Source organism: Mauremys reevesii, linkage group 16 (assembly GCF_016161935.1).
Source record: "Mauremys reevesii isolate NIE-2019 linkage group 16, ASM1616193v1, whole genome shotgun sequence".
Lineage (NCBI taxonomy): Eukaryota > Metazoa > Chordata > Testudines > Geoemydidae > Mauremys > Mauremys reevesii.
In genome coordinates, this window is record NC_052638.1 from 20,502,622 (window position 1) to 20,529,610 (window position 26,989).

Consider the following 26,989-nt stretch of genomic DNA (forward strand, 5'->3'; position numbering starts at 1 on the left):
CTTTCAGAAGTGTGTGTTCTATTGTTTTTCCTCTGGAAACTAAAACAGAACTCTTAAAAGCATAATTATTTTTTCTTCTCTTTGATCTTTCTGTGGCTAATCTAAATCAATATCTTAGTAAATTAAAAGCTGAGTAGATAAAATGACTGAAAGATAACAAAGTAGAAAAACCTGACCAGAAGGATCTAATTTACAACAGTCCTTAATATATGACTTCAACCACTGGAGAGACATTCCAAGATATGTGAAAACTGAGCATCTCAAATTGTTGATTCAAAGAGACAGTGGTATTGCTATATGGTATTTAATCAAATACAGAAGTATGGCATTAAAGAAACATTGCTTGTAGATGAACTAACCAAAGTAAGGAAATATAAAGGCTAAGGTGAACAGAAAACTGTTTAATACAAAATAGTAGTTGATCAGGATATGCAGGTGAATGAGACACAAACTCGAGGATGGATATTAAAGCAGAGGCCACAACTTATTAATTAATTTTTAATTGGAATAGCAATGGGAGTGAGTGCAGCCTCCTTGTCTCCCCCCCATCTATACCAGACACCTTAATGGAGTCCAGCATGGGATTAAATGGCCTTATTCCATATAACCAATAAATCAGGGTTGACATCCTTCAACCTAACTCACTGGACTCAGACCACCTCTGAATTCTTTTGTCCCACAATGGGGAATGAGGGTACATCAATCTGCAAAGACTTAAGGTCTACCCTTCTCCTTACCAGCCGTTAGGAACACCAGCCATATCCTATGTCTTCATTCATGTTTACTCCAGGAGTTGACCCTTTGAGACTTCTCTCCTCATTGGACATTGGCTGCAAGCTGAGATGAATTAAGACATTCCCATTTTAATTTCCAACATTACATTTCTATTCTATTCCTTAAATCTAAACCTGGGCTACTAGGATGGCAGAGAAAGCTCTCCTTCCTCCCCCAAAATGCATTCTAAGGCAGGAAGAGAAATGCAGTGAGGGAAAGGCTGCAGTGTGATTGAATATGAATACTCCCCACCATACCTCCATCAGGGCCCCAAGTGAGGACCATTCTCCTACTGATGAGGTCAAACTTCCTCACGCCCCCATTGAGATGGTGGGCAGAGGGGCATTGTTCCCCCTCCATATGTTGGGAATTTTCTTTGCACTTTACATTGCTAGAATTCATATATTCTCCAAAAAGCTGCATATACAGTATGCACAGAGCTTTCTGAACTCATATCTTTGCCAGCTGGAAACAAAAAATTCATTTTTTTAAAAGTATGTATTAACCTGTAAGTTTAAGGCCTCTCAGTCAGTTAATGATTTTAGACATTTAAACACTTTTTTTCTAAAATTTGTCTAGAAAAGTCCTTGAGGCTAAAACTCCAACCTTAACCTTTATCTTTGTGCAAGAGATTTCCATATTCTAGCAAACTTTACACTGCCAATACCTCGGCACAGTCATTGAAGGGAAGGCTATAACTATAAACTTAATTCTAAACTTCTCATGTTTTTGTTTGGGATAAAGTGCTTTTTTTGTCTAACATTTATTTTTGTTTCAATTTGGCTAAAATTGTGTACAAAAATTTAAATAGCATGGGAAGCTGAAAAAGTTCAAGTCTAGTGTAACAAGTAAATAATTGTGAAATACATTCACCTGATTAAATGTAACAGAGCTTTTGGGGAATTAATATCTGTAGTGCAAGTACAAATTTAGATACTTTAATGTTATACATGTATCCTATCAGTATTACCTGCAATAGGGAGACTTATTGAAGCTGTGCAGTAAAAATCCTTATCAGAAATAGTTATTGTACATACACAGTAGCTCTCTTTAAAAGTAAAATATCCTAAGTTTTCAGTTTTGTTTCTGCTTAGAATTTCATGTTGCTTAATTGAAGAAATTCTTCAGATATTAATGTTCAGGACTGTCTTAAACCTCTAAGCTATTTGTTCAATGTGGATGGGATAAAGTTGCAAATAAAACCAAAATGGTAGTTTTGGGTGTTAAAAGGAGTGAAGGTTGAGTTACGTTTCTAAAACATATGCAAGTTCTGTGCAACTATGGAAAAAGTAGAGCTTTAGCCTAGAGTACATTTTTTCCAAGCAACTGACATATGTAAAAAAGATGAAGAGTATGTGTTTGCACATCAGGAAGAGGTCACACCATTGTGAAGCTCTGTTCTGGAGTGTACTGTTGTTTTGCTTATTTAATACAGGGTTGAAATTTGAGAAGTGTTCCCTGGTGCACACTATCATTTGAATCCCTTAGAAGTATGGTGGAGTAGTATATGCTGTCCAGATCAAAACTGAGCACTAACAGACAGTCTTTCTTCTGTCTTAATCATCAAATAGCAAAGATGGCAACTTGTTACCACTAACACTTATAATTTGTTTTGCTGAAATGGAAATCTGTAACATGGATTACTTGATTTCAGGGTACAATACTATCTGTAAAACAGAATAAAGCTACACCTATCTGATTTGTGAAATACACTAGTTAGTGTGATGATACAGTTCACAAGAAAAAACTTATATAATCAGGTTTTATCCCAATAGTAAATTAAGACTAACTTAATCTTAATGCGGGGGGGAATGACTTTCTGCGTCCAAAGCTTAATTGTGTTTTTAAACAAACAAAAAAATAATGGGCATTAAAAAAGAAAGCATAGAGCTTTTCTGCAGTCTAGAGTCAAACAAGGAAACAGTATAGGGAGCCCACTGCTCTGGCCTTCATAAAGCTCCTGACCTCCCTTCCTGCTTCTTTTAAATACCCCACTATTTGGGGAATTAGGCATTATTGCCAACTAGACTTGTTAACATTCCTTCATGGTGCTCCTGCTGATTTACCAATCCTTTTAAATGGATTGTGGGGTTTTATGGCTCTTGAACATGTGGTTTTCTATCACTGCCATATACTAAGTTGGATCCACCCATACAAGTTTTCCTCAAATCAGACATTAGCAACTTAAGAATCATTGGTACACCTGAATGCATAGAATCTGGAGCATTGTTACTGTTCATGGCAAATGACATTCTTGTATTCCCCAAGTGAACTTGTATATTTATTTAGCAAGGTGACCCACTTCCCAGAATGATTAATTCCCTAGATCTGTACTTGTGGTATGATAGAACTTGAGAATAAGTCATGGAATCTTGATTTCTGAGATTTAGAATTGAATAGCTATCTTATTGGAATGTTGCTGGTTGTTGTATGTATTTGTTGTTAACTAACTTTTATGTACATTAATTCCAATTTTATTTTTTCTTTTCTGAGATCATAGTGCTGGGACTACACATAAGAACATAGATCATTAGTGTGCAGTCTTAAGCCACCAACTCCCTATTTAATATTTTATCAAGGGTCTTAAGTATCTTGGGCTTTTATTGTCCTCTTGTCTGATTCAGTAAAGTGGTTTACCTTGGTGATATCTGCTTTTTAGTTTTAACTAATGTTGCTCTTCTAGTGATTGCATTCTACTCTAGGTGTATGTTACTCAGGGAATTCTGAGTATCAGTGGATGCGCAGAATTCCTCTGTTGCGCAGAATTTTGTATTTTCCCAGCACAAAATACATTTTGCCCAAGCGTTCTGGTGCCACAGCCGCCTCATGTGGGCAAAAGATGGAACCGCAGCACTTCTGGGGCATGATGTATTTTCTATGGGGAAAGAAAATTCTATGCCCAGTGCTGCAGAATTCCACCAGGAGTAGAAATTCATCACAGCACCCTGCCTATGGAGCCAGATTAGGACAGATTAGGAAATTCTAGGCAGGTGTTTTGATGGGACACTCGAGAGTACCATACCAGTTTCTGTAATTCCTGTTTCTCCTTCATTTGCAAACTGTATGTCCTACTTCCTCAGTGCTTGGTCACGTATGACCACAGCCCATTGGGTGTTGAGCACAGTGGAAGTGGGATACACCCTCCAGCTTATTTCTACCCCTCTTTCCCACTTTCCCTCCCCATCTCTTCTCAGGGACCCCCCTCATGAAGAGGTTCCACAGAATTTAAGAGGGAAGGGGTTCTACTCCCATTATTTCCCAATCTCAAAAGCCAAGGAAGGTCTCAAACTGATTTTAGACCTGCCTCATCTCAACAACTATCTCAAGAAAATAAAGTTCCTCATGGTCATTATCCCATTGCTGGATCCCGGAGATTGGCACACAGCCCTCAATTTGAGGGATGCCTATTTTCATGTATTGACATACCAAGGACACAGAAGGTGCCACAGATTATTAGTGAATCACTCACATTACCAATTCACGGTCCTCCCATTTGGCCTCTCTGCAGCAAAGTCGGTGTTCGCAAAATGTATGGTGGTAGTGGTGGCTTTCCTGAGAAGGTTAGGGGTGCCAGTCTACCCTTATCTAGAGGACTAGTTAGTCAAGGGCCGGTCCAGGCTCAAATAGTGTCCAATGTTTGACTCATCCAGTTGACATTCAAGGCCCAAGGCTTTCTGATAAATGCAGAAAAGTCTACCCTCGCTCTGATGCGAAGGATAGAGTTCATTGGTGCCAGGGCCTACCTCTAAGAGGTACAATTCCATTCAGTCAGTTCCCTGATAACACATCTCAAAGCTCATCCACTCACAACAGCCTGAAATTGTATGTGGCTCTTAGATCACATGGCTTCATGCACATATGTGGTACAATACACAAGGATGCATCTCAGCCCTCTTCAGATGTGGTTGGCCACATTGTATTCCCAAATTGCCACCATCTGGACACATCTCCAACCACACACTCAGCCCAGAAGAAACGTCTGTCCTATCTCGGGGACTCTCTTTTTGCCACCCCACCCACATGAACATGATACAGTTCTCTCTGGATGAAGCCTACTTTTCTCTCTCCGACTCAAAGAATACTACAACACACAACACACAGAACAGCGCACTGATACACAACACCAACAGCACAAAGAAAGAAAAAGAACTCCTCCTCTCTCCTGACTCCTGAAGAAACAGTCTGGACTCTACATTGAATGCTTTTGAATGCTTCACAGGCAGAAAAAAACAAAAAACAAACAATAAAACACTCATAAGCTCCTGGCAGCAGCCACCCACAGCCACAACCATCCAAACCATCCTGACATCATAATGACAAAGGAGGGAAAGAGGAGGGTATGATTGGGTCTGTGTTGTCATCATGGACAAAAAAAGACAACTCAGACAACACCAAACCAACAACAACACAGGAATCACCACTGAGGCCACTGAGGACTGAAACAACTAACTGAACTACCCAACCTAACACTCAGGACACTCTAACACCAACACAACAAACACCCCCCCCCAGACCCATACCCCTATAAACCACCCTTATTAAAAAAATCCAAAATCCAAAAACCTGGAAATCAATCTCATCCCATCTCTTCTCTCTCTCAAGGATCTCACTGATGATATGGACTCTCTCACTCTCCCCTATGCCACCAGCACTCCCCAGCTCACCCGTGACACCACTGATTTCCTGAGGAACCTACCATGCATCACCTCAAGGAAAAAACCACAAAAACCACATGGGATGTACCACCACCATATGGATGCACTCTACACACCACATATCCACTGTGCTGATGTCACAGTATCCTGAATGATGCCACAGCACAATCTGAGCTGACTGGTCAGATGCCTATGCTCAGACCAATTATTTCAACATTTCAAACAAATATATATCACAATATATACACAATATGGCACCACAATATGGGCACCCCCCATTGGCACCAATATGGCTACACAATTTTATGCTAATTCTGGCTCTGGACTCCTCCGCTACTTCTCTACCATCTTCATCTTCTACCACCTTCTGAATCGCTACATTCATCACATGGACAAATGGGAAGGAGAACCTGACTCAAAACCCACCCACAATCCAACACCCACCCCACCATCAACCCCACCTTCAACCACACTGGTCCACACAATATCCTGTTGATGGTACCACACATACCACAAACTACACCGACCTATACCACACCTGCTACCCTACCCTTCATGCCTGCACCTTCCACAAGATCCTCCATCTCCAGCCACACACAGCAGATACACCGGCTCTGCTCTAACCCACAAGACAGACACACACAAACACAAAATCTCCACCACCAATCTCAAAAACACACAAAAACACAAAATAAAAACCCAGAGAAGCAGACAGAGAAATCAGAGCAAGACAGAAGCCCAGAAAGACTCACAGAGAAAGAAAGCCAACCAAGAGGACTCCAGAAGCCATCACACACAAACCCAAGAAAAACCACAAACCCAGTCCCCAGGATCACACATCCACATCATCAAATCATCCCACACCCTCACAGGAGAATGATCCCACACTTTCACACACAGCCCCCACACCACCCCACACCGCCCACAGACAACTGCCCAACACAACCACACACACCACACCATATCCACACCACCCCAACTGCACACCCACCCAACAAACCCACACCACACCCACCCCACCACCAACACACACATCCAACCCAACACCACATCACACACACACCCCACACACCACACCTGCACACCACCCATCCCACACCCACCACATCACATGCAATATATGCCCTGCTATGTACCAGCATAACCCACTGCTGCTCAACAGCCAGCAATGCCATGTCAAAAAAAATGACAAAAACTGGGAAAATACAAAAAAAAAAATGGAAAACCAAAAAAAGGAATGGGAACAACCTCCCTACAAACACTAACAGAAACACTGTCTTCTCCAGGGCCACATCCAAAAAAAAAAAAACCAGTGACTTCACAGAATAACTGCTCTGAGAGAATCTTCATGACATTAAACAACCACTGTCAGGCTCAGGATTAAACAAAGACTGTGAAGGGCTCCACAACAGAACCTCCTCAAGAACTCCTCCTCACTCCTCTCAATAACTACACAACTTTCCTCTCCTCCTCTCCTCACTCTCCTGCTCATAACTTCATCTGCTGCTTGCACCTGCATATAAACCTGCCTGCCACCCTCCACCACTTGTGCTTGAAGATTCTTGCAAAGCTCTTGCTCTGCATCTGCAAATATTAGTCTAGTCGTGCCTAGAAGACAGGGTTCTTTTTTTTACAGAAAGAGACTGATAAATTGTTAACATCTGATACATCTGGACACAGGTTCTTGTCTCTCTAAATTGGTTGTTGGATCCACTTACAATTTATGTGGGCTTTCCCTTTATGCGCCCTCTACCATCAATGACCCTGGTCTCAGATGTGCCAGTGCTATGGTGGGGAGCTGAACTGGGGCCCCTCAGAACTCAAGGCCTTTGGTCTCTGGTGGAATTTTCACTTCACATCAACATCAGAGAACTAAGAGTGGTTTGCCTTTCCTGTTAATCCTTTCTGCTCACATTATGGGCAGAAGCTTGTTTTTTCTCACAGACAACACTGCAGCCATGTTTTATCTCAGTGGGCGAGGATGAGCTCACTCTTCCCTCCTTTTCAAAGAGCAGTGCAGCTGTGGGAGTTTTCCATAGCCCACTCCATCAACCTTGAGGCCTCTTACTTTCTGGGAGCGCAAAATGAACTGGCAGATCACCTCATCAGATCACCAGAGTCTTTCTCCAGTCACTGTGAGTGGTCCCTTTGCCTGGATATAGCGAAAGACATTTTCCAGCAGTGGGGGACTCCCCGGATGGATGTATTTGCAAACCGGTACAACAGAAAGTGTCACCAGTTCTGCTCCCTACAATGCCACATTCTGGGTTCTATTATGGATGCCTTTCTACTACCTTGGATGGAACATCTTTGCTGTCCTTATCCTGCTTATACACAGAGAGCTGCTAAATATCAAGTGGGACCAGGCCTGGGTTATTCTGATAGCACCAGCATGACTCTGTCAACACTGGTTCTTCACTCTGCTAGACCTCTCAGCGGCTAGTCCAATCCCACTTCTGTTGCATCCAGACCCGATATCTCAGGACCACGTTCGGCTGCTCCAACTGAACCTGAGCTCCCTTCATCTAATGGCCTGGAAGCTTCAGGGCTAAATCCCAGAGAGCAGGCTTGCCCAGAACAAGTTTGTCAGATCCTATTAGGTAGTAGAAAGCACTCCATCAGGGCTACCTACCTCTCGAAGTGGAAGTGGTTCTGTGTTTGGGAATCCCAGTGTGGAGTCTCACCCATGTTTGAATATTTATTGCACCTGAAACAGCAAGGCTTATCAATCTCCTCTATCAAGGTTCACCTTGCAATAATATCAGCTTTCCACCCTCCTGTGGATAGCCAGTCCGTTTTTTCAAATAATTTGTCTGTCTGATTCGTTAAAGGCCTAGAAAGGTTATACCCTCGAGTACGGGCTTGCCTACATTACCCGAAGGATCAACAGGTAGTGATCGATCCAGCAGGGGTAGATTTATTGCATATAGTCTAGATGCGATAAATCAACCCCCGAGCGCTCTCCTGTTGATTCCAGTACTCCATTGGAGGTGAAGTCGACAAGGGAGCGTCAGCCGTCGACTCACCGCAGTGAAGACACTGCAGTGAGTAGATTTAAGTACATCATATTCACGTAGCTGAAGTTGCGTAACCTAGATCGATTTCTCCCCCAATCCCCCTCTCCTAATGTAGACCAGCCTAAGAATTCCTACCTGGGACCTGAACTTAGAATCATAGAACTGGAAGGGACCTCGACAGGTCATCTAGTCCAGTCCCCTGCGCTCAAGGCAGGACTAGGTATTATCTAGACCATCCCTGACAAGGGTTTGTCCAACTGCTCTTAAAAATCCCCAATGATGGAGATTCCACAACCTCCCTAGGCAATTTATTCCAGTGCCTAGCCACTCTGACAGTTAGGAAATTTTTCCTAATGTGCAGTTTAAACCGCCCTTGCAGCCCATTGCTTCTTGTCCTATCCTCAGAGATTAAGAAAAACAATTTTTCTCCCTCCTCCTTGCAACAACCTTTTATGTACTTGAAAACTGTTATCATGTGCTCTCTCAGTCTTTTCTTCTCCAGATTAAACAAACCCAATTTTTTCAATCTTCCCTTCCAGGTCATGTTTTCTAGACCTTTCATCATTTTTGTTGCTCTTCTCTGATCTTTCTCCAATTTGCCACGTCTTTCCTGAAATGTGGCGCCCACACCTGGACAAAATACTCCAGTTGAGGCCTAATCAGCGCGGAGTAGAGCAGAAGAATTACTTCTTGTGTCTTGCTTACAGTACTCCTGCTAATACATCCCAGAATGATGTTTGCTTTTTTTGCAACAGTGTTACACTGTTGACTCATATTTAGCTTGTGATCCACTATGACCCACAGATCCCTTTCTGCAGTACTCCCTCCTTAGGCAGTCATTTCCCATTTTGTATGTGTGAAACTGATTGTTCCTTCCTAAGTGGAATACTTTGCATTTGTCCTTATTGAATTTCATTCTGTTTACTTCAGACCATTTCTCCAGTTTGTCCAGGTCATTTTGAATTTTAATCCTATCCTCCAAAGCACTTGCAACCCCTCTCAGTTTGGCATCGTCCGCAAACTTTATAAGTGGATCCTCTATGCCATTATCTAAGTCATTGATGAAGATATATGACAGAACTGGACCCAGAATTGATCCCTGGGGGACCCCACTCATTATGCCCTTCCAGCATGATTGTGAACCATTAATAACTACTCTCTGGGAACGATTTTCCAACCAGTTGTGCACCCACCTTATAGTAGCTCCATCTAGGTTGTATTTCCCTAGTTTGTTTATGAGAAGGTCGTGCAAGACAGCATCAAAAGCCTTACTAAAGTCAAGATATACCACATCTACCGCTTCCCTCCATCCACAAGGTGTGTTACCCTGTCAAAGAATGCTATCAGGTTGGTTTGACACGATTTGTTCTTGACAAATCCATGCTGACTGTTACTTATCACCTCATTATCTTCTAGGTGTTTGCAAATTGATTGCTTAATTATTTGTTCCATTATCTTTCTGGGTACAGAAGGTAAGCTAGCTGGTCTGTAATTCTCATGGTTGTCCTTATTTCCCTTTCTATAGTTGGGCACTATATTTGCCCTTTTCCAGTCTTCAGGAATGTCTCCCGTCTTCCATGACTTTTCAAGATAATTGCTAATGGCTCAGATATCTCCTCAGTCAGCTCCTTGAGTATTCTAGGATGCATTTCATCAGACCCTAGTGACTTAAAGACATCTAACTTGTCTACGTAATTTTTGACTTGTTCTTTTCCTATTTTAGATTCTGATCCTGTTTCATTTTCACTGGCATTCACTGTGTTAGATGTCCAATTGCTACCAACCTTCTTGGTGAAAACTTAGTCTTAGCAAAGCTTGTGAGACCACTGTTTGAATCTTTGGCAATGTGCTTATATCTCTCCAGGAAAGTGGTTTTCTTAGTGGCCATCATTTCAGCCAGAAGAGTCTTGAAACTCTGTGCCGTTACATCAGACCCTCCATACACAGTCTTCTTTAAAGATAAGGTGTATTTACGTCCTCACCCCAGTTTCCCCTGAAAGTGGTTTCGCAATTTTAAAGCAATCAGGCAAACTATCTATCTGTCTTCTTCCTGAAGTTTCATGCAAATAGCAATGAACAACATATTCACTCATTGGATGTTAGATGAGCCCTAGGTTTCTGCAGAGAACAAACCATTCTGAAGGTCTACCGAACTGTTCATAACTATAGCTGACAGGATGAAGTCTTTTCACAGACAATTTTGTCCTGGATTATTTCATGTATTTGCACTTGTTATGATTAGGGAGGTGTTTTGCCACCAGCTAACCTGACTGCTCATTCCACAAGGTCTCATTCATCCTCTGCAGCATTCTTAGCACAGATCCCTATTCAGGACATTTGTAAAACAGCAATTTGTTCATTGCTGCACATGTTTTCCTCCCACTACGCCATTATTCAGCATTCCAAAGATGATACAAAATTTGGTTGAGCTGTTTTGCAGTCCATATGTCCATGAACTGCAATCACTTCACCTATTCTACTATTTGGGAGTCACCTAGAGTGGAATGCCCATGTGCAATCACTCAGAGAAGAAAAAACTTACTAACCTTCTGTAACTGTTGTTTTTTGAGATGTGTTACACATGTCCATTCCACGACCTTCCCTCCTGCCCCACACATCGGAGTTTTCCAAAAAGAAGGAACTGAAGGAGCATGGGGTTGGCTGGGTGCTTTATACAGGTGTTATAGGCATGGGCTGGCAGAGAATACTTGATCTGCCACAATGGGTACTGTGGAAGGAAAAATTTCAGGCAACTGTGCTCTGGGCATGCACATACTGGAATGAACATGCGCAACACATCTCGAAGAACAACAGAAGGTTAGTAACCATTTTTTTATTTCCTGTGTCCAAATATGTATGGACATTCAGCATAATTTCTTTAAATGACCCCTTCCCATCACATAGATGTCCTTAACTATTGTAGAAAAGAAAAATCTTTAAAGGGGCTTTTGTTGGGTTATTACAAAGGCAGTTTGTCTTGGATAAGTTCCCCATGCTTAAACTGAGCTGTTGGGACAAAGGTGCTAAGTAGAAATTATTTTAATGTAAGTGGATATTGAGAACAGAGACACTCCTGTGTTTAATAAAAAAACTTTGTACCATATCCATTTGTCACAGATATTAACATCTAACCTTAATAACAGAGTCCCTAGACTGTTCTAGCAGTAATTCTGAGGTAAAATTCCTAAAATATCTCAATCAGATAATAAATATTATTGATATTCATGCAAAACAGACATGCAAATGAATGCTCAGAAATGTACTAGACCTTGGGGCTTCAACTTGATGAAAACCAGACTCTCTAAAATATATTGCTCTTTGGTCTGGTACATGATGGTGATGGTTTGGGGGGGAGGGATAGCTCAGTGGTTTGAGCTTTGGCCTGCTAAACCCAGGGTTGTGAGTTCAATCCTTGAGGAGGCCACTTAGGGATCTGGGGCAAAAATTGGTCCTGCTAGTGAAGGCAGGGGGCTGGACTTGATGACCTTTCAAGGTCCCTTCCAGTTCTAGGAGATTGGTATATCTCCAATTATTACCTTTATACCGGGGTAGGCAACCTATGGCACGTGTGCCGAAGGCAGCACACAAGTGGATTTTCAGTGGCACTCACACTGCCTGGGTCCTGGCCAGCGGTCCGGGGGGCTCTGCGTTTTAATTTAATTTTAAAAGAAGCTTCTTATACATTTTAAAAACCTTATTTACTTTACGTACAACAATAGTTGTTATATATTATAGACTTATAAAAAAGAGACCTTCTAAAAACGTTAAAATATATTACTGGCACGTGAAACCTTAAATTAGAGCAAATAAATGAAGACTCAACACACCACTTCTGAAAGGTTGCCGACCCCTGGTTTATACATTAACTTGACCAAAAGGACAGAAAAACAATTGATAAAATTGCCCTTCTAAAAAAATAAAAACCAGAAAAAGCTTTGAGACATAAATTTACTATAAATGGCATCTGAAGTGATTAAGGTGAGAAGAGCTGTGCACTGGAGAATTCTACTCTTCTTTGGAGCACTTTGTCAGCCAAATAAGAGCTCTTCATTATTATTTTTTCTATTCTCCCCATGTCACTATGGTAATTGCAATGCAGTGGTTGCTATAGCAGAAATGATTAATTCTTCAGTTGTTGCTGTCTGTTATGTTAGCAGAGGCTTTCATGAGATACCTTTATTCTCTTTATTATGAATCATAGATGTCAGATATGATTCTTTTATAATTTGTTGTTAAAAAGTGGTTTTGGGATTTCACATTTTGGGAGCATCTCTGAAAAATCAAGCAATTTCTATTTAAATGCCTCAGTGTGGATTTTGGAGCCCAACCTTAGGCAACCAGGTTTGGCAACTTTTGTTTAATAGGACATTTTTTCATCTCTTTATACTATACAAATGTAGCAAAATTATGAGAAATTTACACAATTCACCAGAGTACAAAAGATTGAAGTTATTAGGTGATTGTTCAGGGATAAATTCAATTAAGTTGCAATATATGAGTATAAAGGTGATTCCTAAATAAAGGTGATTGACTGTTTGAAATGACCTCTGTGGGTTTGATAATCTTCACAATTTACCATTAGGTTTTCTAGTTTGTATTGGGTCAATGTAAACAAGGCAATTAGGTGCTTATCTACATGGGGGAAGGATAGCTCAGTGGTTTGAGCATTGGCCTGCTAAACCCAGGTTGTGAGTTCAATCCTTGAGTGGGCTATTTAGAGATCTGGGGCAAAATCAGTACTTGGTCCTGCTAGTGAAGGCAGGAGGCTGGACTCGATGACCTTTCAGGGTCCCTTCCAGTTCTATAAGATAGGTGTATCTCCATATTAAATTTTTATATATATATATAAACTTAAATTTACAAGTGTTAGTTACTTTTATTTAATCTGAAACAAATTCATTAGGGAGTAGTTGGTTGAGTGGATAGGGCACAGAACAGGGAGTTAAGGCATTCTCTTCCCAGCTCTGCTACTGACTTACTGTATGTCTTTAGGCAAGTCATTTCACATCACTGTGGCCTAGTTTCTGCAGCTCTCAGATCAGGACAATGATGCTTACCTTGCTTTTGTAAAGTGCTTTACAGTTCTTTGGATAAAAAGCATTATATAATTGTGTGGTGGTATTAGGATAGAAAGCTGGCTTTGGCTCCATTGTGGAAAAGTTTATGAAAATAATGGTCACGTAGACTCTGTATAATTGGGCTTTGTTAATGGTCAGTGAGTTTAGATTAACCAAGTGTGTGTGTGAAATGAAGTGACTAAAAACTGATTTGCATGGATTAATGAGTATTTTACTATTCATTTAGTAGATCTATTCACTTCAGTAGAGATTTAAAAATTTGTTTCATCATGGACATTTGATTAATTAATTTAAATGTTTGAGGTCACATAAATCAGTAATTCTGCTTTGTTTAGGCTGTGAGAGCTACTGTTTGTATTGCTGACTCAATGTTAAGTATCAGAGGGGTAGCCATGTTAGTCTGGATCTGTAAAAGCAACAAAGAATCCTGTGGCACCTTATAGACTAACAGACGTTTTGCAGCATGAGCTTTCGTGCGTGAATACCCACTTCTTCGGATGCAAGTGTTAAGTAGTTCCCCAAATGAAAGTAGCTCGCGCTGTGTTGTCACAGTCTGTGCTGTAGACAAACATGACAAGATTCTGATGATTTTCTGAGAGCAGCATATTCCAACCTCCTCCTTGGTTCTTTCCATTCCTCCGCCATCATTATTCTCATTTGTTGTTTTCTTTGCTTCTGCCAGGGCTGCTTGATCTGTGTCTTCTCCTACTAACTGGTATAGGCTCATGTTCATGATAACTCTGCAAAGTTTTCTTCATTGACAAAGCCCAAACTGGGGACATTGTTGTATTTAAGTTGCTTAGCTGTACTTTTAAAGAAAATTGAGAATGGTTAGATTCCTCTGATGCTAAAACCAGTTTTCCAACAGCAATATTATGATTCTCAGGCAGTCCCCCTCCTTTCCTGCCCCCACAATAATTAACGTGAAATGAAGGTTATATAAGTTACTTAAAGAAAGAAACATCTAAGAGAATGTTTTTGGAGAAATGATAAAAACAAGAAACACTAGTGTGGATATTCAAAGTTAATTATACTTATGTAAACAAATTCTAAAATATGGAAATGCACATTTGAGATTACCCAAATAACCTTAACTCTGCCCTTAACCCAACATACCTGCTGCACATTGCATGAAAGGTAAATCCTTGATTAAGGATTTTTAAATAAAATGTGTTCTGATAAGCCTATAACTGTGAAAATCTGAAATCCACTATTTTTGTTTAATCTGCCTAAGGCAGTGGTCCCCAAACTTTTTACTTCGCACCCACCCCATCCCTGTCCGCGCCATCCCCCACAGAGCTGGGGGTGGGGCTGCAGCTCTAGGAGTGGGGGACACAGACAAAGGGGCTGGGGCTACAGCTAGGGGTGGGGACCGGGGCCAGGAGCAGAGCTGGGTGGCACTCCTTCCCCACCCTCTTGAGGGGGCTGGTCCAGGCTACAGCCGCCCCTCTCCCCCAAACATTACTCTGTGCCCTCCTAGGGGGGCGTTCTCCACAGATTGAAGACCTCTGGCCTAAGGAGTTAGAGTTGTGGCTTTAGTTTTGTATTTACACCTCTATGTAATAAGTATGATTTCTCTTTCACCTTGTGTCCACTTAATTTTTTGCGGGGGAATTGTCCTGACTGAAAAGATGTAAAAGCCTGACTTTTTCCAGCAACTCTGTGTGGTCTTAAAGAAGAAAGGAGAAGTAATTTTAGTGACATGAAGACAGGTGCTCCTCAGTTCCAGTGCTGTGGCAGTGTGCAGAGATACTTCAAGCTGATAACTATTCAGGTTGCAGAGTGACTAAAGCAATGTGGAAGTGTGGTTTTGAGGATATATTTGTTCTTTGGTTTTTCTGTAGGCAGCAGAAGTGTTAATGTTGTTAACTTACCTTAACTGTACACTTTCATATTTCGGTATAACCTTTCCTTTTTGAATTTCTACCATTTTTCTGACAAACATTCTCATGAGGGGTTTTCCCTTAAATCAATTGATATTGACAGTCACAACAATAATTTAACTAGCAGGTGGAGGGGTTTTGCTTTCGGTATTCTAAAACACTTAAGGAAATATTCATTGTGATAGTGTTGAATGACAAACTGCACCTTGAGGGTTCATGCTGTTCCACACCCTGTACCGCATCCAGCCTCCCCATATAGCTTTTCCTATCTCCACCTTCAGGTGGTGGGGGGAATATGAGAGCAGCATGGAGGTGGGGGTAAGAGAATCGTAAAGTGGATTGGGTGAACTTTGGGGAGAAATTGGCTCTAAATTCCTTCCTGAAATTCCCAATTCATCCCTCATGAGTATCTCACTTTCCTCCAGAGCGCCCACCTCCCAATCTCATGTTGCTCTTTCTCTTCTGCATGCCTTAAATTCCCTTAAAACTTCCATTGCCTTAAAACCATCCTTCCTCCTGCAAGAGCCACTGAAACCTCTTTCCCTTTGAAATAGCAGCCAGCCCTTTCCAATCCCTAAAGCACCAGAAGGAGATGTGTTACCATAAACAAACTCTTCAGCTACTTTCACGAGAAGCCAACACTCTCTCCTAGGGAGTAGCTCAGCACAAGGCAGGAATAACAACAGAACAATGCTGCCTGGATCACAATTAACTTGTTGGCTAATCTTCTGGAAGGGAAAGATGCCACATAAAGCAGCTTGCTCCTACCCCTCTCCACATGTCCTGATCCCTGTGGAGGTGCTACTTTGATAGAAAGGGAAGGCAGCATCCATGGCAAAACGGCAGCCATTTCCTTCCATCCTCCCTTTCACACCTCTCAGCAGGGATCCCTTATGTTTTTGTCCACTCTACCAGCATAGTCAGAGAAGAAAATAGGGGCCCTAATTTGTTTTTTCCCCAAACTCATTTTAAATAGTTCTTTAGTTGACTACAGAAAGGATATGATTTTTGCCCATGTGTTTTGAGTTTTGGTTTCAGATCAGTGGCTGTTCCTGGAAAATTTTCTGTTTTCCCCTCATTTGTCAATTTGGTGTAAGTTGCTGGCACAGTGCAAATATCTTTAAAAAAAATTGGTATTACTTATTTTTTCCACAGTGCTAGGTATGTTGGCACAATTGTGAATTATTTTGCTTTCTTGCAAGCAGTAAACTCATGGTGACACAGTACATGACCCTTGTCTGTTTTTCCTTGTTAAACAGTCTGATCTCATAACACTGAAAATTCCATTGACAATATTACTTGCTTAACAATAACAAAACATCCCTTAACCAAAATTCAGTAGCGCAGCAGTCAGCATTTTGCTTTTCCTCATGTTTTTATTACTAGCAAAGACAATAGCAGTACACTTTGTCACAACAGTCAGCTATCTGTAGAACATTGGATGGTTTCATGGTATGCAACCAGGCCTTGTTCCATCTGTTTCAACAGTGGTCAGTTTTAGCATAAACTTTAGCATAAACTTTAGCAGAAATTTGTGTCCGACATCGGTCTCTTTATGCATGCTTCTCTTCTTTTTTTAATTTCCAGTTAACTCTCTGTTCCTTTAAAATCTCACCATTTCAGCTATGGCATGACCTTGGATGTTATGCCCTGTCCTTACTGCCCAGGGAACTATTGTTTGCAGCTCTCAGTTGAGCAATGGTTAAATGCTGTTCTTGTTATCAAGATGCTAGTACAGTTTCCTTGGAAAGGTGTAGTCAGGGACTTTAAAGAAGGAGAATTGATTTGCTTCTAAAAACAAGAAAGCTGTGGAGTTCTGTAATGCCTGGAGATCCTTGACTCAGCCATAAAAGCTCTTTACATCTGCTTGAGATGTTGATATTCACATCTCGTATACTTCTTTAGGAGAAAGATTTAAGATAATCAACAGCCACTTTAAGTTAACCTTTATTTTGTCTGAATATAAAACTCAGTACTGTGGGTTGTCTTTCTGATTGCCCATAGGCCAATATATTTGGTGTTTAGAGCACTGTCGCAACATGATTTTTACCTCCTTATTTTATTACTGTTCTTAGAATTTTAAAAGGCAGGATCAAGGTGAAGGAGGATGAAACTAGTGTACAAAGTGACAGGGATTAGAAAAACAAGAATGAACCATATACAGAGTAAAACAAATCTGAACTAATATATATATGAAAATTCATTAAAAAATAACTTCTGTTAAATGGAAATAATAACTTGTCTATGCCTATGACTTTCAGAACCAAATGTCTCTTGCATAGTCTTTCTTTCACCCAAGACAACAACAACCAGCTTCCCTTCCGGTACTTAAGGGAATTTTTCTTCTCTCACCTCTCTGTAAAGAACTTAGAGAAGGGTATGTTAGAGTCCTTTGTTATTTGTGATATGAGCGAGACAGCACACAACAGAGGCTTTTTTAGCATCTATATCCACAAGGACAAAGAGAACAGAAGATGCTCAGGGCCAGCCTATTTTGCAGTATCTAAGATTCTAGCTACAGTTATGTTGCACTCAGATTAGAGCCTAGCTGCTTACACTTCTCTTCGTGTTTTAGCCTATGTTAATTAAGTGCATGGTTTTTGTTTTTTTAATTTTTCACCATATGCCAAAAACGTTGCCTTCACCTAACATATTTGGAGTAGGTTGTGAGTATAATCACTGTCAGGTATTTCAGAAAGGAGTAAATTCAATTCTGACATCAAGGGAGGAAAAAGTAGGATTGAGGTGTAACTGGTCTGAGTACCCAGTTAAAGTAAAAGTAATGTGATCACAACTCCAAAAGTTCCTGTGGAAGACCTAACTATGCTCCTCTTAACCTCTATTCTGGCCCATTGTGTCTTTGCTTTATGATATAGGCTTCAATTACATGTTCATGTACTGATTTCGACAAGTCTCCAGCTTTATTCGGGTAAAGGTTGGAAAGCATGTAAGATACCTTTACAGAGAGGCAGGGTTTTTGTGGAACCATGCATCATGTTGGACCAAATTCTCTTTTCATTTACCATTGTGTAAATCCATTGAAATCAAAGGACTTACAAATCCTACACTGTAATTTAGAGTATCTTCAGTGCACAGCTTGGGCAATGTGCAGTGAATGATGTGGGAATCAACATCTTTATCAATGAAGGTAAAAGTAAATATTACATAAATGTTTGATTCACTATGAACAGCCATCCTATGCACTGAAATTAGACAGGATCCTGCAGAAATTCTAGTGACTGTAATTAAGGATAGTATTAAATGCATACACATAATAATTTCAAATCAGAGACATGTTAGTGGTGTATCATTTTAACATTAGTTCTTATACTATAATCAGTAAAATACAGTCAGTGAGTATATTCTCTTTTCAAATGCCAACACATGCCAATATTAAGTTTGGAATCGGTTACGAATAAAAGACATTAGATGGCTTTGTAATTTTTTGTTTATTTTACACAGCCTGCTGCACAAACTCCTATCTAGATTAGAAATAATTGTTTACATAAAATTGTATTATAACCTATATGGGGTAGATCATCATGTTCAGGAGGAATGGAAGCTGTTACGAGATGAAGCTGACAGGGTTCCAGTTTTTTGAGAAAGGGTTTATGTCAATGCTGGATGATTATCATTTGCTACAGCTTTGAGGGGGAAAGAAATTAACAAATCTGCTGCAGCAATTTCTTTGCTGTTAGAGCTGAAACCACACAGATCCTAGTGTCACCATTATAATTCAGCTGATAGGACTATACCTAGATGAAGATGTGTAATTTACTGAGATGCTAAATGCCAGCAGAGCAGTGAACCTCATAAAGTGACTGGGAGGTCTCTTTGGAAAACCACTTGCTATGTGATTTTGTTTTAGAGTATGATATGTTTAGGCTACAGTAATATTGTGTTTTGTTTTTTATAGTAGATTATAACTTTCCTTTAGTAACTGTAATGTTTATAATCTAACTTCAAACATGATTATTTTCCCCTCAAGTCTAACTTTAGGATAAATTGAAAAGATTTGAGCCATTTAAATGGCAAGTGTTTATATTTATAATTAATTAGAAAACTTAATCTGCAAGTAATTTTTTTCATAGTACTACTGTCATTAAGTGTTTAAAGCTCTGTTCCCAATGATTATTTTCTAGACAGTGCACACTTTGAGTCACAGTGCTTAGAGATCAGATTGATAAGATGATTTAATAAATGTGCCTTCTATTTGCAGAGATGGGCAGGTTATTATAAAAATATCTTTCATTCATGAAGTTTGTTTTTGGGATGCATAAAAGCTAGTGATTATTTCTGAATTTTTCTCATATTATTCCTATTCCTCAACTATTATTAAAGTTGAGATAAGTATGCATTTACAACTCATGTGTGTGTTCCCATTCTTTTCTGTAAAACTTGATCTGTATTGATGATTTGAATCTCAACACTAAGGGTCAAAATTGTATCATGGGTTGGGCAATGGTATTGTGAAGGGCTAAGACTGGTCTTTCACATGCATGTTAAAATGTCAACCATGTTATGACATGGGCCAGAGTGTAGTGCATTTCAAATCCAGAAAATGTTTAGGTTAGGGTTAGGACTCCAAACTGAATTAAGGCTCCAACTCAGGTTAATATGAGGTTTCCTCATTTTGGATTGAAATCTCAATTTTCACCATATCCAAACTGGAACCACTTTCAAATTTTAATCTGACACACAACCAAAATGTATCAGCGGATGGTTCCCAGTCCCCCAAACCATAAAAACTAAAAGGGATTAAGAACTGGGGTTCTAGTTTTGGCTAGTGTCTAGTAATAATTAAAAATTCGTGTTCTGACAGTTAAAAACAAGCATTTTTTCTGGTTTCCTTTTATTCATTAGTTTATTTTAATTCAATGAACATGTAGAACACACTGTTGGTTCAATTTACATGGACTTGAATCGATATGAAAGCAAACTGTGGTTTACATTGAGTAGCCTATAGATTATTGTACATATATTTAATCTTGTCCATGTGAGAACACCTTTTATTTGATTTGGGGGGGAAGTGGGAGAGTTGGATTTATTTTGTTTTGGGATGGACTTTCTGTATGTGTACATTTTGTGTTTTAGTGAAGTACTAGGTTTTTGGGTGCTTTTTGTGCTTTTCCCCCATACATAAGTGTCATTTGGGGAAAATTGATCCAAACTAACATTGTGGAGTGTTTTTGTTCTGTTTTGCTTTCTCCTAGAATGGTATACTATGCAGATCTTCATTTACTTATTTGAAAATATAAATATAAACCTTTTGTGCATGATTAAAATGTGGCACTGGTAAGGTTTAAATGTAAACAAATCAACCCAAACTGCTATTCTGTTATCAGATGTTTTCTTAATAAAATAAAGTAATTTTCCTGCTAAAAATCTTAATTGCATAATGGAAAGGCTGCAGCATTGTCTACCATTTGTATCGATGCATCTTTAAGATGTAAAGGCAAAATAAAAGACATGTAGTTAAACTATTGGAATTGTTATTTTCATGCCTGTTAAATTAGATCTGCAGTAATACTGATTTATGGTCAGTGAAATAGCTAAATTCTGTTTTAAAGTTTTAGTATTGTGAGATCTATCAGGCTTCAGTTTGTAGATAACTTTTTAGTTATTTCACAGGTATTTTACTATGTGCTTTAAGTTTTTATTTGGATAGGGCTAGGACATCTGGAAGTCAGTAATCTTTTGAAGATCAGCAGAAAGCATTTGTCTACGTGAGTTAGGTTGTGCATTGAGATGTGTTCTGTTTGTTGGATATTCATGCTCTATGGTCTTACAGCTCATTCTGCCAGGTCTAAGGAAATATCAGTGGTATCCCTCTATAATGTTTCTATTTTGTAAGGGTATGTCTACACTACGAAATTAAGTCAATTTTATAGAAGTCCATTTTATGCAGTCAATTATGTATGTCCCCACTAAGCGCATTAAGTTGGCAAGGTCGATTTTAGCGCTACCCCCCTCGCCAGGGAGGAGTACAGAAGTCGATTTTAAGAGCCCTTTATGTCAATGAAATGGGGTTGCTTGTGTCGACTCATTCATTATAAAATCGACCTAACGTGGCTAAATTCAACCTAACTCTGTAGTGTAGACCAGGGCTAAGTCTGCAAGATTGCTATCTGGACGTCTGTACACACGTTTACATGCTCAGCTATTCACCCAATTTAGCCTGGTAACTTTCATAAGGTTAAATATGTAAAATGGGGATGATTTTACTTTTGAGTGCTTGGAAATGTATGGAACAAATGTGCTAAAAGTAACATTCTTGAAGATTTGTGAACTATGTGAATTCAGACTTACCTTGTGCAAGAAGTCAAGAGCAGCTGTCTGTTGTAATGATGTAGCTTGAGCACTGTTTTATTTCTTTACCCGACACGTAGGTGTCTATATACACAAACTTTTGCATGTCTGTCTATCCAGTGCATCATTCACAGCAGAAATCACTTTAAAAATGAAATGCATTCTTTGTAAAGATGGACTGCTGTAAAAACTAGCCATTCTCAAAGGCAAACTATGAGGGCAATGTCAATAACTCTATTTTTTTTTCATTCTGTTTGAAATGTATTTTTACATTTAAGATTTGAAACTGGAACTTTTCTGCATAATGGATCAAAATTAAATTTCTTTAACAAAGAGAAATGCACTTGCAGCTTCAAACAAAAGTCAAACTGATGACATGTTGACAAGATTAAGTATTTCAAAAATTCTAATTTTTCTTGACACTTGTCTAATTTTTATGTTTTATCAAGGTTTATACAGGCTATTATATATGCACAGTTAATTTTATGTTCTGCTAGAAGAACATTTGATTTTGCAAATGTTAATGAGCTGATAAGTTGTTTTTTTTCTCTTTTTTGGCAGATGGGGATGGGCAAACTGAGCATTTACTGCCAGCCTGTGCTGATGAAACTTGTGATAAAAGTGCCATCTACTTATCTAAACCAGGACTGAATCAGGTATGCTGAGCTTCCATTTGCAGAGACAAAATTGAATACCATGTTTAATGTAGGGAATAAGAAACACAACCCAGAAGAAATCCAAAACAAATTTCTTGCAGCATTAGCTTGTAATGAAGGGAAGAAATGTTTTTTTCTTTAATAATTGGTTAGAAGTTGTGTTCTTGATAGAATACAATCTATAGATCTTTAAAGGGGGAAGGAACGGAAAACTATTTATCATGGACATCTTTATTTCTTAGTGAAAAGAAAAATACTTGAAAAAAATACAATTGATACCTTTGATAAAATGGTGAGGCCTTCTGTGGCTTTGGCTACACTTGCATTTCAAAGCGCTGTCCGTACTCCACCTCCCTGTGGCTTTGACTACACTGGCGCTTTGTAGCGCCGCAATTTGCAGCGCTGCAGAGGGTGTGTTTTCACACCCTGCTGCAGCGCTGCAAATTTGTAAGTGTAGCCAAGCCCTGAGTGTACTTCTCCATGGGTAGATGGGGCAATTAACAAAGCTTTTGTTTTATAATGGCCCGCTTAATTTATGCTAATCCTCCTGAATGGGCTGGGGGAATGGCGGGGGAGAGACAATTCCTGTGCCTGGATTCACAACATCAGAACAAACATTTTCAAAGTTATAAAGCAAAACACATGTATTTCTGTATAGCATGGAATACAGACATTACAAGTGAGATTAATGCATGCAGCAACTTACAAAATTTCAGTCTAAACACTAAATACATTCTTATAAGACTAATGCCTATTTTGTACAAAACTAACATACAGGGGAGCTGGTTTGGTTTCCAGCTGTGAGTCTGTCAGTTCTTAGCTAATGCGTACAGCCTTGGTTAGGGATGACACTTGGTTACCAGTGTCATACCACCCATTCAAAATGATGCCTGAACTGAGCAATGTAGTAGCATTGGTGCTTTTTAAAGACCAGTTTTTGGTTGAAAAATTGGAAAATTCAGGCTGAATTAATCAAATGAGTATTTAATCTCTTATGCCCATTAAATAAATGAGTTGTTTTAATGTAAAATATTCATTAGCATAGACTATACGGAAAAGAATGAAATATTTGAGGTATCCTGTTTAAATAATCAGTTTTTAAAGGATATGTTAGTTTTTACATTTATCACAAAGTAGCAAAATATTTGGAGCTAAATTTTCATGTTTTGCACCATTTACACATCTGAACAATGGCTTTTAATCATAGATGTGCATTTTTACGCTGCACCCCCTGCAATTCTGCAATAACATTTTTGAGATGGGGTGACCAATTCTGTACCTAAATCCAATTATCAAAAGCAATTTGGGCTCTTAGGAGCCAAAGCCTTATTGAAAATCAAGGAGATTTAGGATCCTGTGTCATTTTTGGAAATGGGATTTAGGTGCCAAAGTAGAGCTGTTGGAAAATGCACGTTTGTCTAACCTGAAATTTCTTACAAAAGCCAGTCAGGTTCAACAAACTGTCCTGGTTCCCTGGCAGCTCAACAGAGGAGCCTGCCCTGGAGACATGGACCCAGGCATCCAGGGTCTGCAGTTCTGGGCTAGCCCCACCTCCCACCCCATGCTAGGGCTTGTGTGCAGGTCAGATCCTGATAATTCCAGAAACCCTAGGAGACCTGGCTCTCGAAACCTAGATTCCTGTCTCTATGGTGCCTGGAAGTAGGGGGTCTAGAAACCTGGGGGACACTCAAGAGCTTTCGGGATTATTACCATGGAGCTGGAAGCCTAGAGGTCCGGAGATGGGTTTCCAGGGCCAGAGACCCCAAAGCTTCAAGTCTCCTGGGCCAGCTGGCTCCCTGTGTTGTTTGCCTAGGTAACTAATAGTAGTGGTGAAACTGACAAGAATGTCTGTTTCGGTCAGCCACTCCTAGCCCAGGCAGGGACAGCTCCAGGCACCAGCGCAGCAAGCAGGTGCTTGGGGTGGCCAACTGAAAGGGGCGGCATGTCCAGCTCTTCGGCGGCAATTTGGCAGTGGGTTCCTCAGCCTCTCTCTGAGGGAAGGACCTGCTGCTGAGCTGCCGAAGAATGAAGCGGTGGGGTAGAGCTGCCGCCAATTGCGGCTTCTTTTTTTTTTTCCCTCCCGCCGCTTGGGGCAGCAAAAACGCTGGAGCCAGCCCTGAGCCCAGGGAACATATTTTGGTCCAGAAACAGTGTGTTTCCAAAATGAATTTTTGAAGGGATTCCAGGTCATGAACATTTTGAAATATTTTGTTGAGTTCCAAAACAGAACAACCAAACAACAAACTCAGATTTCTCACAAAACAGAAATCCTGTGTTTCAGTAGCTCTACTCTTAAGTTACAAAGTCACAAAGATACCTTTTGAAATTGTACCCTAGGTATTATTTTTTAATTATGTAAAGTGGTCATGAAAACAGGGATGACAAAAAAAAAATGTGGTTGGAATTTTTATTATTTTCAAATCTTTCTGTTCAGTTTTGTTATCTAGCATAGATATTTTGCCATTAATAGTTGCTCATGAACAGGAAAACAGAGCATTCCTTATAAGTAAATCCATTTTCCTTCTTAGAATAAACCACTGTCCTGTAGCGGTGTTAGTCTGTAGCCACAAAAACAACAAGGAGTCCATTGGCATCTCAAAGACTAACAGATTTATTTGGGCATAAGTTTTTGTGGGTAAAAAAAACACTTCTTCAGATGCACAGAGTCGAAGAAATGGGTTTTTTACCCACAAAAGCTTATGCCCAAATAAATCTGTTAGTCTTTAAGGTGCCACCAGACTCCTCACTGTCCTGTTTACTCCTTTAAAATATATAATATACACACTTAGAGTTTGAGAGTTAAATTTTATGAATTGCCTAGAATAAATTAAACTAAAGCATGTAAAATGTAAATACATTGTATAAAATACAGGACTGAAAATGTTTGAATGTATAATTGTTTTAGGACAATATGGTGCCAATGATGCCATATGGTGGAAATTAACAAAGGAATTGAAGAAATAAGTCTCTTTTATTATCTCATAATATTTTGCGTTTTATTTTGTTTTTAAGGCATACGCATTCCTTTTTTGAGGCCTTCTATTATTTTCCTACATTGTAAAAAGAAATCATAGAATCGGAAGATTTTCAGTAGCATTGTAATGTCCTCATTACATCAATCAATCTGCACGTCAGTCTTACAGTAATAAAATAATCACCAAAAACCCTTAGACCATTGTCAAGGTTCCTCCCCCACTCTGAACTTTAGGGTACAGATGTGGGGACCTGCATGGACACTTCTAAGCTTAATTACTAGCTTAGATCTGGTAACACTGCCACCATCCAGAAATTTCAGTGTCTGGATCATTTTCTGTTCCCCCAAAACCATCCCCTCCCTGGGCAGTCTTGAGAGGCTTTTTCACCAAGTTCCTGGTGAACACGGATCCAACCCCTTGGATCTTAACACAAGGAGAATTTAACCATCCACCCTCCCTTCCCCCACCAATTCCTGGTGAGTCCAGATCCAATCCCCTTGGATCTTAACACAAGGAAAAAATCAATCAGGTTCTTAAAAAGAAAGCTTTTAATTAAAGAAAGGAAGGTAAAAATTATCTCTGTAAAATCAGGATGGAAAATACTTTACAGGGTAATCAGATTTATATAGCCCAGAGGAACCCCCTCTAGCCTTAGGTTCAAGTTTACTGCATACAGAGGTAAAATCCTCTCAGCAAAAAGGAACATTTACAAGTTGAGAAAACAAAAATAAGACTAACATGACTTGCCTGGCTATTACTTACAAGTTTGAAACATGAGAGACTGATTCAGAAAGATTTGGAGAGCCTGGATTGATGTCTGGTCCCTCTTAGTCCCAAGAGCGAACAACCCCCAAACAAAGAGCACAAACAAAAGACTTCTCTCCACCAAGATTTGAAAGTATCTTGTCCCCTTATTGGTTCTCTGGTCAGCCAGATTTACTGAGCTTCTTAACCCTTTACAGGTAAAAGAGACATTAACCCTTAACTATCTGTTTATGACAACCATTTTCTGCTAAAATAGTAAATAACAATAATAATCTGCTGTGTCATCGCTGGCAGAAGAAAACAATAGGCTAATTTTATTGACTTGTATAAAAGTACTTTATGTTTTTGTGTTCTGTAATTTAGAATATATGCACCCACTGGAAGCAGAGCCTGCAGTTTATAAGGAACTGTTTATGAAGTAATATTCCTGTGGGGGTGAAAACAGAATAATAATTCATATTTCTTCCTAGCAGTTTCTTTTCAATGAGGTGCTGTAATGAGTATAAATGGCTTAGTTTCTCTAAAATCACATCAGGTATGAGAAAATGTATATGATAGGTCTTTCACAGCTACGGAAACTTGGGTTTTTTGCTATAAAGGTTATATGAGTGAATGATGCCATGTGACGTAAAAATTGTATTATTCTTCATTGTTCTGACTTGAACAGTGGTTTTTTAAGATACTCTTTTGCACCATAGTACCTGGATATTTTCTGTCTGACAAATGAATGTTAGGGAATCTGTTATTCCTTTGATGTACACATGTAATTGCCTTAAGAGAATTACACCGTCTATTTCTCATTTTCAGATACATTGTCCTAGACTTTTGAAAAGTCTAGCTACTTACAATAACTAAAAAAATATTTATCAAAACAAAT

General features: G+C 39.5%; 1 protein-coding gene across 1 annotated transcript in view; it reads left to right on the top strand.

Moving 5' to 3' along the window:
* The window catches only part of ITFG1 (integrin alpha FG-GAP repeat containing 1), a 198,166-nt gene that overhangs the window by 65,704 nt on the left and 105,473 nt on the right, over positions 1 to 26,989 (top strand). The window contains exon 9 of the mRNA XM_039503755.1: positions 22,278 to 22,372. Coding sequence (XP_039359689.1) covers positions 22,278 to 22,372 — 95 coding nt within the window. The remainder of the gene's footprint in view (positions 1 to 22,277; positions 22,373 to 26,989) is intronic.